The 13326-nt window shown below is 41.3% G+C and overlaps 1 protein-coding gene across 34 annotated transcripts in view; it reads right to left on the bottom strand.

Annotated features, from left to right (window-relative positions):
• The window catches only part of LRRFIP1 (LRR binding FLII interacting protein 1), a 102526-nt gene that overhangs the window by 6301 nt on the left and 82899 nt on the right, over window positions 1–13326 (bottom strand). For 21 of the 34 annotated variants that reach the window (XM_031505324.3, XM_085585550.1, XM_085585549.1 and 18 more), the window contains 6 exons: window positions 12336–12506; window positions 11357–11449; window positions 10810–10902; window positions 9602–9694; window positions 9000–9141; window positions 3723–7372 (listed from right to left, as the gene is read on the bottom strand). In XM_031505324.3, coding sequence (XP_031361184.2) covers window positions 5130–7372; window positions 9000–9141; window positions 9602–9694; window positions 10810–10902; window positions 11357–11449; window positions 12336–12506 — 2835 coding nt within the window. In that variant the 3' untranslated portion in view covers window positions 3723–5129. Of the gene's footprint in view, window positions 1–3418; window positions 3643–3722; window positions 7373–8999; window positions 9142–9601; window positions 9695–10809; window positions 10903–11356; window positions 11450–12335; window positions 12507–12715; window positions 12843–13326 lie in introns of those variants that run through there. The other 13 variants (XM_085585554.1, XM_085585557.1, XM_085585560.1 and 10 more) reach the window with 5 other exon arrangements.

The following is a 13326-nucleotide window of genomic DNA, read 5'->3' as shown; positions in this document are numbered from 1 at the left end:
CCTATAATCACATTCTCAGCACTTTAACTTAAATTTCAGCTTCAATATTATGACCAGAAAAAAACATTTGCCCATTGAATTATTTGTGTTTCGAACGCAGCAGTCTGGTAAAACTGTATTTTCTCTTCAGAGTCAATTCTCCAGGTCAAACATCAAGAGACAATGGACAAACTGCACCAACTGTTGTGCTGCATTTGGACTTGGAAGTGCTACAGATCAGCACACGGGTATGTGCAGCCTTCATTTATAAAGTGCACTCTACAGAATGAGACAGCTGGAAAAAAGAACTACAAAGTAAGCAAACAAATCACTTCATTTTTTTCCTTCCCCATTAAGGGCTGCAAAATGTGAAAGCACCCAAACCACCTAATTTTCTCACCACCCAAAGGACCTAAATGATTAATTAACAAGCTCAGTTTGTTCAGGTACACCTCAGGCAGGAGTACACTGCAACATCACGTTGAAATACATGCATTAGGAGAGGATCTGTTGGCCTCAGCTGGGTCTCACGGCTGGTTTGTCCAGCTGGCCTCCCTTGCCAGCAGTGCTGAGCTCAGGCTGCTCAGAGCTCAACTCCACAGGTGAGCTGTGGCCTGCTGATTAAATGGCTAAAATCCAAAGGTGACTCAAGAAAAAGATTTTTTTGTAAACTTTAGGAAAGCAAGGTAAATTACACATAAGAGCCTGGTGGGCTTTTATCAGGTAAATTCTGTTGATAGACTTAAATATTTTTGAAGAGCTTTATAAGTACCACTTCTTCTTTGTTGACAATTCCTGAACAGGCCAAAGCCTTGTGGCTCTCCCTTTTTTCTTGTTAGCAAATGCACTTAAAGGGAATCAAGAGTCCGTATTGAATCAAATCATGGTGATAACTGTTCTCCCAATGGAAGTCCCTCTGTACAGCAGACATGTAGAGTCCATTAATGTGGTGTGTCACTTCCCTGCTAGAATAGACACCCCCATACAGTCCCACTCCAGAGCATGGAATAAAACCTTTACCTTGGCTTTTGATGCAATACCCTTAGCGTGACATCCCAGTTCAGCAGATCTTTGGATTAATTTTGAACCTCCTGAAGTCCTATTCTTTTTTTTTCCATCCATTTGTAACACACCCAACATTGCTCTATCTGAGCACTGATATGAAGAAACAAAAAAAGCCAAACCCACTTTTTTTGTAAATACTCCCCACAAACAAAATTTCTGAGTATAAACCCCTTTAAAATAATAAAACAATTTCACAGATCTATATGGGAATGAAAGAAAATTTAAGACAAAAATTCTGCAAAAGGTGAAAGATATGGAAGAAAAATAAAGGTCAATGAAGACAGCAAGAACAGCAAACAGGATGGAGATACTTGGATTCAAGAGATTGTGTTGGGATTTACAGGTCAGCAAAGCTTGAGAAATGGAGTTCCAAGGACTGGAAAGAGAGTGAGGACTGATGCAGCAGGAAACCTTTAGGCCACTTCAAAATTAGCCCAAACTTACTGAGTCCAAAAGGGCCAAGTAGCACATTTTGATCCTGAAAACAATGTAGTTGTGACTTTCATTAACACAACCACTGCTGTGGGGTGAAAGCTGCCTGCCTGAAGAAAGGACACCTCTGCCAGCTTCCAGTGAGGAAGCACACTGGCTTCCCCAAAGCCCTTTTCCTGCAAAGAGGATGCATTTTGGGATGAACCTTCAAGTTTGGTCTCACCTTCAGTTCTCTCTGCCCTCATTACAGATATCTGTGCACCCCATTGGGACATGCAGACAGTGGGGTTTACCAGATGAGGGAAAAAATGAGTTTGCTAAAATTGCCATTCACATAGAAGAAAATTTCTGCCTGTAGAAATGAGGGTCTCTTGGGTTTCACTTATCTTAAACCCCCATAATAACACAGAAACTTGCTCACCAGGGTCACTTTAATTTTGCATTTAGGAGATATTTTTCCAACAAATCTGAGGACCTTGTGAACAGGTGAGCAGGAAAGTACAGTTCATTGAATCAGGACAGGAAGCAGCTAATTAAAATTCTCATCTATAACAGTCATTATCCTTATTCCACATACAAAGACACTAGAGTGAATATTTAGTGTGACATTCACCTCAGTTAACTTTGGAAAGGTGATTCCCAGGGTACTCACTGCACCAGTTCAGGGCCTTCACACACCATAGTTTAACAGAGGACTGAGGAGATGGGGCCTGCGAGGGAGCAGGACACAGAGGGTGAGCACGGTGCTGAGCAGTGTCTTCTGCCACAGTATCTAAGTCCAGTGACTGATCTCATTGCCTTGGCATTGCAAGTGACTCGAGGCATTGCTTACTCAGGTGCTGCTCCAGTGGCACCAAACATTCCCCAGTCAGCCACAGATCCTCCATGTCTCTTTCCACTTGGAGATGGGGAGCATGGGATGGGAAGCAGCTGGTTTTAACTGCATGATTGACATGACGTGTGGCCCAGGAAGTAACTAATCCTGATGTAAATGAAAGGGGTAAACTCCTCTTGGAGAATGGAGAGACATCCCATGACATCCCAGCCCCAAGCAGCTATTCAGAACTGCCTGCAAGAATCCAGCTGTCTGAGCAGGTTGGGCAATACTCCCTCTCCAGATCTGTCAGTTCATTGTGGAAGTTGAGAAAGTGCTTTCCTGTCTTTCTCAGAAGAGGGGCACTGCCAGGGACAGCATAGGATTTGGAAGCACTGGCTTGCAGTACTGATTTTGAGGGGGACAGGAGGACTTTTCTTCTTTATAGTAAAGAAGATATTGACCAAGACCTTTTCACTATTTATTTTCCTTTTTTATCAAGTAAGTTTCTTGAGATACTGCTTTTGAAAGCATTTCAGGCTAGCTCTGATATGCACAAACCTGCACTACAGCATTTATGTGCCACTACATGATGATCATAAAACCCAGCAAGCATTTGGGGTTATTCTGGAAAAACAAAAACTTCATACTTGGGTCACAGACTCATTTTCAACTTTCCAGGATGGATTTCTGGCACAGCAGGTACTCTGCACTGCCTCTCCATGTTCTTGCTCCCAGTTACACTGGGAGTGGGATCAAAGCTGGTACTTGGACAAATAAGATTGGAGGTGTTTCTGCTCCTTTAACTTGGCTTTAAAAAGGAATTCTCTTAAAGATGCTGTCTTTTCTGAAGTGGAAAAACTAGTTAAAATCAGAAATGAACTAATAAGAAATACAGGATATAATGGCATGTTGCCTAATTTAACTCTGATAGATCCATCCACAATACAGGCGAAGTCTGGTAAGAACATTTAATGATCTGTTTAATCTATTTAACAATTAAAACCCACTTCCAACATTAAACCATATATTACTATTGAGAGTATGGCAGAGCCAAATCTTTAAATAAACACTGCTACATGCTGATAAGAAATGCTTATAAGATCTATGACTTTTCGGATTAGCATCTAGTGTAAACTCTTAGGAACAACTGCCAATACTTACAGAAACCATGGTGATCTGCTGTAAGTTGGAGAGAAGCCACATGAAAGGAGTTACAGGGTTACAGACCTGTTAGAGCTCTACGGTTAAGGTGCCATCACATATTCAAGGTGCTCAGACCCCGAGGCTGCCCAGTCCTAGGGAGATGGCTCTTGTAGCTACGTAGCACAAGGCAATAAATTGAACAAAAGCTGCAGAAAAATGGTGTTGAAATGATACAGGTGTAAATAATTCCTTGTGCAGGTTTAGAAACAGTGCTCTGGACAGGTACTTTAAAGTATAAAATATGTTTATTTAAATTAAATACAGCAGTACATTTTGATATACATCTTCAAATTTTACAGTCTGTCTGTGCTCTGACAACTTTGCAACAACAAATACAGCCTTCCATAGCCCACACCCCCCTCAATCTGCATTCCCTTGGGACATTCATTGCTTAACACTTTAAATGAATATTTATATATGCAAAATATGCTCTTCCTCCCAAGTACAGGCAGAGATGCAAGAGGAAATACAGCAAGGGAGTCCAAAAGCCTAACATACCAGCAATTCAAAGCAATCCAGCTTTTCCAAAAGGCACAGGGGGGCTAATACACAAAACAAGAGTTGTCTTTGGTCTGATATCCAGCAAGAGTTAAGACATGCAAAGTTATCTTCTTTCCAGAAGGAAAGAGATAAGATTTGCTTCAGAGATAAAAACATTCTTTCAGAATCAGAGTTTGCAAAAAAAAAAAAAAAAAAAACAAAACCATATATAAAGCAGTAAGCAAATGCAATTTTAAACAAAAATCTTTTTGGAAAAATAGATATTTTATATATTCATATCTAGACAGTACTTGATAGCAAACCTAAGCACACATTACAGTGTGTATTGACACTTTCTCTGGAAAAAAATAAAAATCCCATGTGAGACATGGTGTAAAAGGCCTATTGTGGTGCAAAGTGCCTAGGTGAAGTAAACATGTATATATTTATTCCTTTCAGCAAACTAAGACCTGTATGTTGCACTTTCTCCAAACTGTGTATTGCTCTTCCAAAGTGCTCAGACTAAGCAGATTCACGGTGATCTAACTATATTTTGGAATATGACCATATAAGAAATACACACAAAGTGGAATGAAAAGATCTTTTTTCTTCATATTAAAAAAAAAAAGAAGAGCTTGGTTCATAGGCTTTAAACATTCTGAAAGAAGTTTCACCACCAATGTGGCTGATCTGCTGAGTTCCTTCATGAAGAGTTAATGTACTTGCTGTAGAACTAAGTACAAGTAAGCATAATGTGCATAAGTTCACAAAGGCCCAATGTACATTCAAGATATTGATCAACTAGGCTAGAATAAAAAAAAAAAAAATCTACAGAAATTCCCCAGGAGCAGCTATCCACACTAGAGGGACTTTAATTGCATAACAGTTTGAATAGTCAAGTTGTGAAGCTTCCTCATTAGGTGATAAGCTTTCAACCTGAGACACAGCAAAACCAAACCCACTCACAATTTCTGTGGCTGGGTACAACAGTGAATAACTTAATACTTGCATCATTACCACATCCATGCTTTATGCTGAGTTACCTACAAAGACAAAATTCTAAGAGTATTCCAAGGTCTGATTGTCTTGTACAAAGTGCATGTTTGAGATTGGTCACAGGGCATGGAACTCGTGTAGGTTTGAGGTTCTGAACTCAGGAGATTGTACAGTCATCTCTGGATCTACCTCTACTCTTTTTACCAACCTGCAAATCCTCCCTGCTTTCAGCCCTCTTAATGAAAGCACTTTCCAAATCCTGTTCCAAAACATCTCGAGCCTGTAATTTTCCCACTTTACTAGAATCTGATACTTTGATTTGATCTTCCTCCACATCAGCCTCCTCATCAGTTTTCCCCAACACTTCCCCTTGTAAGCGCCCTGTTTCTTCAGGCTCATCTTTTTTATGCTGCAGGATTTCACCTTTGGTCAAGGCATCTTTGGTTTCCATTTTGTCTGTTCCCTCTCCAGCTTTGTCCATGTGGGCAGTTTTTCCAACAGCACCATTTGATCCATCACTCTCTTCTCTCTGTGCATCAGCTTTCTCTCCATCCCATTTTTCACCAGATTCTAGTATCTGATTTGACTCTTCATCAAAATCAAATGCATCACCATCATCTTCCTGGCTTTCCTCTGCTTCGTCCTCCAATTTCACTTGTTCACAAATGTTTTCATCCTGCACAGGCTTCTGTGCTGGGGAATTATTTGCACCTACCTCCAATTTAACTTGTTCACAAACGTTTTCATCCTGCACAGGTTTCTGCGCCAGGGAATTATTGGCATCTACCTCCAATTTAACTTGCTCACTAATGTTTTCATCCTGCACAGGTTTCTGTGCCAGGGCATTATTTGCACCTTTCTCAGAAGCAAATTCCCCACCAGGTTGGTCTGCAAACTCTAACTCTTGCTCATTTTCTTCCAGTGTTTCTTTACTGGCTTTGTTTTCAGTAGTTACAGTAACACCTACACCTGACTCCTCTTTAGATTCACCTTCTACTTGTTTAACCACCTTCTGCACTTCACCCTCTAAAGGAACATTTTTCTCTCCCTCTGTACCATCTGCTTTTTCTTCAGTACAGGGACTTGTTTGAACTTCTGCCTTTGGATTCAAATCTTCTTCCCATTCTGTCCTACTTTCCTGTCCTTCCCCAGCCTCATCCCCTGTTTCCAATTCTGTCTCCTTAATTTCATCCTCTAAAAGACTTGGGTCTAAATGGGTTTCCTGAGTGATCACCTCTCTCACAACCTCTGTTCCAGGCTGTGCCTGCTGCAGCTCACTTCCCTTTCCCTCAGGAATGCAGCCTCCTGCCTCCACAGATGCCACACCTTGCTCGCCTGCTTCAGCAGAACCTGAACACTTCTCCAGCTCTTTCAGCAATTCTTCCTTCTGTCCATCCTTCTCAGCTGTAGCAGTTTCATCTTCAGTTTTATCTTGTGTACTTGGTTCCTCTGGGGATGCTGAAGCACTGTCCTCTGAAGAAGCTGGTTGCATGAATGCCTGACGTTCTCCACCTTCCTCTTCAAGTGGCTCTGCTGGGACATCCCTTTCACATGGCTCTATCCCCTCCAAACCCACAGATTCAGTTTCTCTCAGCTGACCCTGAACTGTGTTCCCAACCTCATCTTCTTCAGCTCTGTCACATGCTGTTTTCTCATGTCTTCCATCAGTGCAGTCAACAAACTTTTCCTCCAAGACATTTGCAACCTTGTTTTCAGCACTTTCTTCTGAGTGCTGGGGTTCCTCTGGAGTAGAACTCTCCACATTTCCCTCTTCCCTAAGCAAGCCAGCCACTGCTCCCTCAGGTAGCCCTGCCTGGTTAGAAACCAACTCACTGCTCTCACTTGTACTGTCAGATCCTTCATCCATTTCATTATCACTCAGGGCATGGCTGGTTTCAACATCCTCCTGTTCTTCCTGATTGGGTGCAGCTTCTCCCAGTTCCTGCTCTGTAGCTGAGTCACAAAACGTTTCATGAGGAGTCTCAAAAATAGGGTGGCCTTGCAGAAAGCCCAGCTCCAGGTTCTCATTTGTCCTGGCACTCAAGTCATGGTGTTCAGCCTCTGTACTCTCAGCCTGCTGGACTGCTGTGTCCCTGGACTCTGTGACCTTCCTCAAGCCATCTGTGTCACTGTCACTGTTTGAAGAAGTGCTTCCTGACATAGGTTCTGTGAGGCTTTGGGCTTGCTCTGCAAACCTATTCTCTGGTAACATCACTGTTGGCAGGGTGTCCCGTTCTTCAACCATTTGTTCTGCCTTTGCATTTTCAGCAGCATGCAATGTCTGTAATTCCTCCTCCTCAGACTCCTCTTTGTGTTCCTCATGCTCAGTATTCTGCAAGATTTCTCTTTTCCCCACATCCTCCAAAATCTCATTTTTCATCTCCACTTCATTGGCTTTGCCTAAAAGACCATTGAGAAAGTTGAGGGGGCCACACCACAGCACTTACCTCCCCACTTAAAACCCAAAAGGCAGAATGAGAAGAACAGGTTAATAAAAGATCAGCTTTTGCCAATTTTGTGAGGCAAAGCAGCGATTGAATTAGTAAGGATCCAGGGGGTTTGATCAGTGAAACTCACCACCACCCTCTCAAAGCAAGAAGTCTCTGGTGCTGGCTCGTGTTTTTGTAAAGGAGGAGATTTTTGCTCTTGGCTGTGGGAATGACAGCCCTCATAGAGGAGATCAGCTGGTTGAAGCAGTGCAATTTAACAGCAATACCTGCAGATGTACCACTAAAGACTCTTTTTCCTCAGCAATTTTCTCTACAACTTTAACCCTGATACCCCTCTATCTGTGAAGGAGTCTGATGCCATTCCAATGGACTCATGAAGGATTATTCAGTAATATTTTGCTTTTAAAATCTCAAGACAGGCCCCATCAGTGCACATGATAGACACTGAATGTAAAATCTGATGGGCAAGCAAATGGTTAGGCTCTTCAGACCTCCCAACACAGACTTGGGTAATCTGTGCCCCATATTTCAGCCACCCAAAGGGGTGGGGACTTCTGTGTTTTAGTGAAGGTTGTTTTTGTTGTAACATTTCCCTTCAATTCATATTTTAAAGCAACAGATATTAAAACAATTGTGTTTGTTGTTAGTTTTTGGGTCTATGCTGTACCTATTCTGAAAGAAAAACCCAAGATTAGGAGATGTAGAAAACATTACATTTAAAAATACACCCTTACCTTGGTTTTTGGTGTTCCACATTGTTTCCACACAGAAACTGAGTGAGGAAAAAGCAGCCAAAAGCTCAAAGACAGAGAACCTGCACTCACAACAATCGGCTGCCTGCAGTTACTTATTAGTATGTTCATTTAGAACAACAAAAAAAATTCCAACAAACCAAAAATATTACTTTATTTCCTTACACTAGTACAATAGTTCTCTAATGAGTTCTCTAATAAGCTCACCACATAAAAGCATAAAGAGGTTTTGCCAACCAGATTTGTCCTTCCTAACGCTGTCCAATTACATCCTTTGAATTCAAGTGTCAGTGTAACAAGTAAAAATACAGATGTGTTAATTTTAAGTGTTCAAAAACACAGGAGCATAGAATTTATCCCTTGGTGTGCTTTGGCAGAGCCCAGCACTGTTGTTCAAGCAGACACATTTCTCAGGGATATCAATGAACCAACATACAAGCTCTTTATAGCAAACTAAAATTCCTTTTTTTCCTGATTATTTAAGGTATGTGCTGAAAAATACTGAGCAGCACTAGGATTATCATGGGACAATTTTCCAATTCAGGGTTTAAATGGCAATGTGAATGACTGCTACTTATCTTTAATGTCCTATTTGTATTCCCATCCTTTGTCACCTTGCAGGGGAAGTGAAGTCTGCTGATGGAGGAGACTGCAGGACACACTGGGAGTGATAATCAACATGAAGCAGGGAAATGCACAGGAGTGACTGGACAAGGAGCATGCTGGTGGTGTTAATTGTTCCACTAACAACTGCCCCATCCAAGCAAAGGTGGATGAATGAAGGACAGACAAGCAGGAGGGGCTGAGAGGACACACAGCACTTACCTAGCATCCCCTCCCCTCCTGGCTTCAATGCCTGAGTGGTGCCTGGGGCACTTCGGGAAGAATCCAAGTGTCCTTCGTTATCCAGAATGTCTGATGTGTCTCCGTTGGTAGCTACATCAGAGTCTGGGATTATTCCATGTTTCTGTGGAAAGCAAAAGCAATGCTTTAGAGCCTGCTGCTCGGAAAGGGAAGGATTGTCAAGTGCTCCTGTCCAAGATACTCTGAATAAACAATTGCTTCAATCATTCCATTAAACATGGCTGGGAGTCAGGAAGGAGAACAGATATTGCAGTTCTCAGTTCAGCCATTCTGACAGCATGTGATCTCAGCTACTTTTTTTTTAATATAAATCTGCTGCATAAGATGTTCCTCAGAGAAGTGTCTCCTACAAAAACGACTTCTTTATACTCCAGTCTCCACTAAAAACTCACAATGAATAGCAGAGGAAAGGACTTCATATAGAAAATCTCTGAAATGGCAATTTATAGGCAACATGAAAATTGAGTTATTGCTACTAAGCTAGACCTAATTTATTCTGCCCAAATGTACAGGGGAAAAGGGTCAGCAGATTAAAATAAATTTATTTTATTCCTTTTGCATACCTTCAGTTGCTCCTTCAGCACAACCACTTCGTCTCTAAGGTCATCCCGCTCACTCCTTATGGAATCAAAGAAATCTTTCTGCCTCTCTAGTGCCTGAGTTCCCAACACAGACAGAGGGCCAGGAGATGTGAAGAAAGGAAGGGAGACAAGTAAAGGTCATGAAAAGCAAATGTAGACAAGAATGAGCAGATTTAAGATATTGAGGGTATGGAAGGGACACAGATGAAAAAGGTCGAGTTTACAGATTGCAGGACTGAGTTTGCATACAGAGAGAGAAACCTCAAATCCAAGAATGGCACAGCTTCCTCAGTAACCAAGAATTCCTGCCAAAGACATTCAGAGCCCAATTCTTCATTGGAGACCCTTCAAATGAGGGTCCACTTTTTATTCTTATCTGCTAGACAAGCTGATCCAAACCCATACAGCTTTAGCATGCACACTGAAGACATCATGTCATTCCCATGTGTTAATGGAAGGGCATGGAAGTAGGTCCACTGGATTTCAGGAGACAATTATTTCACATTTTAATTAATTTGAAAGCTGCTATTAAGTCATCCTTAGTCTGGGATGCACCATGTGCAAATGCATATTTTGCTACTCAACTCCCCCCTCTCGGTATTTCTATACAAATAGACCAATTAAAAAAAAAAATAGACAATTTTAATCTTCAAGCTGCTATAAATTATTTGACATCACAAACATGGGCAAGCTGCCAGATTTCTTTCTTCTACTCTGTTCAGGAAGCCTTTCAGTATTCAGCTGGAAAAGAAAACCAGAGTGGGTTTCCATGTGGCTTTGATAAGAGACGGTGGGAAGGGATGAGAAGCAAGGGAGACTTTCATCCCAATGTCCTATAAATAGCTCCATTACCTTTTTATCCCACTCCAGTTTCTGCTCAGTCTGCAGATTAAATCTAAATAAGAGAAAACTCAGTGCTGATGGAATTGCATTATAAATAGCACTTCCTTTCCCCACATGGCAAATGCAAATGGTGCAGCACAGCAAATCAATTGCCCTTGGTTTGAAAGCAGACCAGCTGCTAGGTTTTCCTTGGATTTTAAGGTACTGCCCAAAGACAACACTTGCTATTTGCTACTTCACTGGCAACATCACAGGACAGCCACACCAAGCAAAGGCACTACAGAGGGGTTTTACAAAAGCAGGATGAGTGTCTCTTTGAACACACTGCAGGAGTTGATAAGTCCTACCCCTATTTTTTTGTCTTTCCACTCTATTGTCTCCTGAAGATCAGAAATTTCCCTGACATAGCTCTGCTGTTTCTGTTGCAGCTGTTGGATTTCCTGAGGGGCAGGAGCAGAACAAGAAGACAGAAAGCAAGGTAACAGGTTAACAAGGAAGGCCAAGATTGCAGTGATGCCAAAGAATGAAAAAAGTCAGGTGCTAAAGTAAATGAGTAACTACAGTGCACAGTTTCTGATATCCCAACTGAACCTGTGTTCCTGAAGACAATCTTATGATCCACAACATGACTTAAAACAAGTTACACAGTTCTGTTATTTTCCTCTCCACAAACAGCTGTCCAAAATGCAATACTTAGGAAGAATAAGGTAATACTTAGGAAAGTACTATTTGCATTAGTCAGCTCTGAACCTGTTTGGCCTGAAACACTAACGTTTCTCCTGGTGAGAAACTTGAATAGGGAATAAAATTCTCCATGCCTCAAATTCTCCACTCTACTGCTACTTGGGAATGTACCAATCAAAGAAGCCATTAAAAGAAAAAAAAGTTACTTACTGCAAGCATTTCTTCTCTCTGCTTCAAAGCCTCTTTCATTTCCATGAACTGAAACTGCAATATGCTATGAGCATGCTTCTCCCTCTCAAATTCCTGTGAATAATGAAATATTCACAAGATTAATATTAATCAAAAATAGCATCCTACCAAAAAGAGGAAAATAAGCCCAAACACAAAGAAAATGCTTACTGCAATGTAATTCTTGAATATCCCTCTAATCACAATCCCATAAGAGTGCAATTTTTAACGAGTTTGTCCTTTTTCCAAGATGCTATTATGGCACCAAATATAGGAGTGACAGACATCATTTAGCCCATTTCATAAGCTGAGCAGCAGGCTGAAGAGCTTTTACACTCCAATCCTTCAGACTGCACAGACGATTGCATGGGAATTTAACCCACTCTTCCCACATGGCCACCTACTGAAAGTTAGCTGGACTTTTAAATAAAAAGAAAAAAAACCCTACAGTATCTTTCAGGAACTGTGTTTTGAAGTGGGGTGTAGTCAAATGCCCCAAGCTACAAGAAGGCACTTCTGAAAACATAAGCACTAGTTTTATTATTTAACACCAAATCATTGTCAGCTGCTGAATTAATATAAATCTTAATTCAACATTTAACCATGGAGCTGTCTGAACTGCACAACTCTCCCACAGGCTGCCTGGAGACACCTCTGTGTGTAAAACTTCTCCAGAAGTCCCTATGGATCTATGAATTTACTTTAGAGATGGAATATAAAAGGAGATGTGATAATATCAATATAGCCTTTACCAGCTAGAACATTTCTCCTCAGAAATGGCTTAGAGAAATTTCCTATTTGTATGACCACAAGTACACAACAAATCGGTATTTCATTTAATACTAATTAAACCAGTAATTTAAAATATTGAATAATAATAATTTAGCTGCCTCCTCCCAAAGATCTCTACCCTCCTCCAAATCTCTCTCTGTTATTTCCCATGCCAGAGCTCTTTACATACTTTACTTTTCTCTTCATATTGCCTCCTGGATTCTGCCAGCTGTTCCTCTAACTCTAGGAGCGCATCCTTCAGGGTGTCCACTTGGTACATGAAATTTGTTTTCTCATTGTCCAGCTGAGCATTTGACACCATAGCCTTCTTGTATTTCTCCTCAACTTCAGCTAGAGAGTCCTGCAGAGAGCAACCAACCCTGGTCAGAGTCAGAAATAAAGGAGGACACTTTGCCGACCGAGAACTTTGGTGAGAAAAGAAAGCACCAAAGCACAAGTTTGCCTATGGAAAGCAGCATGAATCCTGTGCTGGAGGCTTCCCAGCTGTCCAAGGTGAGGAAAACCTCCTGTGCCCCCACCAGGCTTGTGCTCCCAGGCAAGCAGCCTTACCTCAGCACGGATCAAACGCTTCCTTCCTCTGCTGCTTCAGCTCCTGCCTTCCTGGTTTTCCTCCTTCTCCCTCCTCCCCCTGCACACTGGCAGCTCAGAGCTGCTGCTGAAGATGGCAAGTTGGGATATTTTTTTTTAAAGGCAAACTGGCCTTGATTTAAGATCACTTTGGCTGATGTGAGGCCTGAAATTCAGGCAGATTGACAGCCACTTCACACTAATTTCAGTGATCCTTGCAGTGTGGGAGCCCTTCAATATTGACTCAGGAATTAGGATTCACTGTGAAAGAGAAAGCTGCAGCTTTTGTGATCTGATGTATGATTTCCCATATCACATCCCTTCTTTACAAATTTACTCTCTAAGATACAATTCCCAGTATCTTGAAAACCCCTTCTGTGAGCTTGACCTGAATATAAGATACTGAGATATTTATAACAAGAAATGATGGTAAAGCAAAATTAGCATAACTTTTCATTTATGCAGACAAACTTGATTTTAATAAACAAATAAAATAATCATATAAACAAAGAGTTATATAAACAAAGGCGTGTAAATATGCAAACAAGGAGGACACACACATCAACATTTTAGTTAACAGATCAATTACTCTT

The sequence above is a fragment of the Lonchura striata genome, chromosome 7 (genome assembly GCF_050655825.1).
Source record: "Lonchura striata isolate lonStrDom1 chromosome 7, ASM5065582v1, whole genome shotgun sequence".
Lineage (NCBI taxonomy): Eukaryota > Metazoa > Chordata > Aves > Passeriformes > Estrildidae > Lonchura > Lonchura striata.
This window is presented reverse-complemented; position numbering and strand designations above follow the sequence as displayed.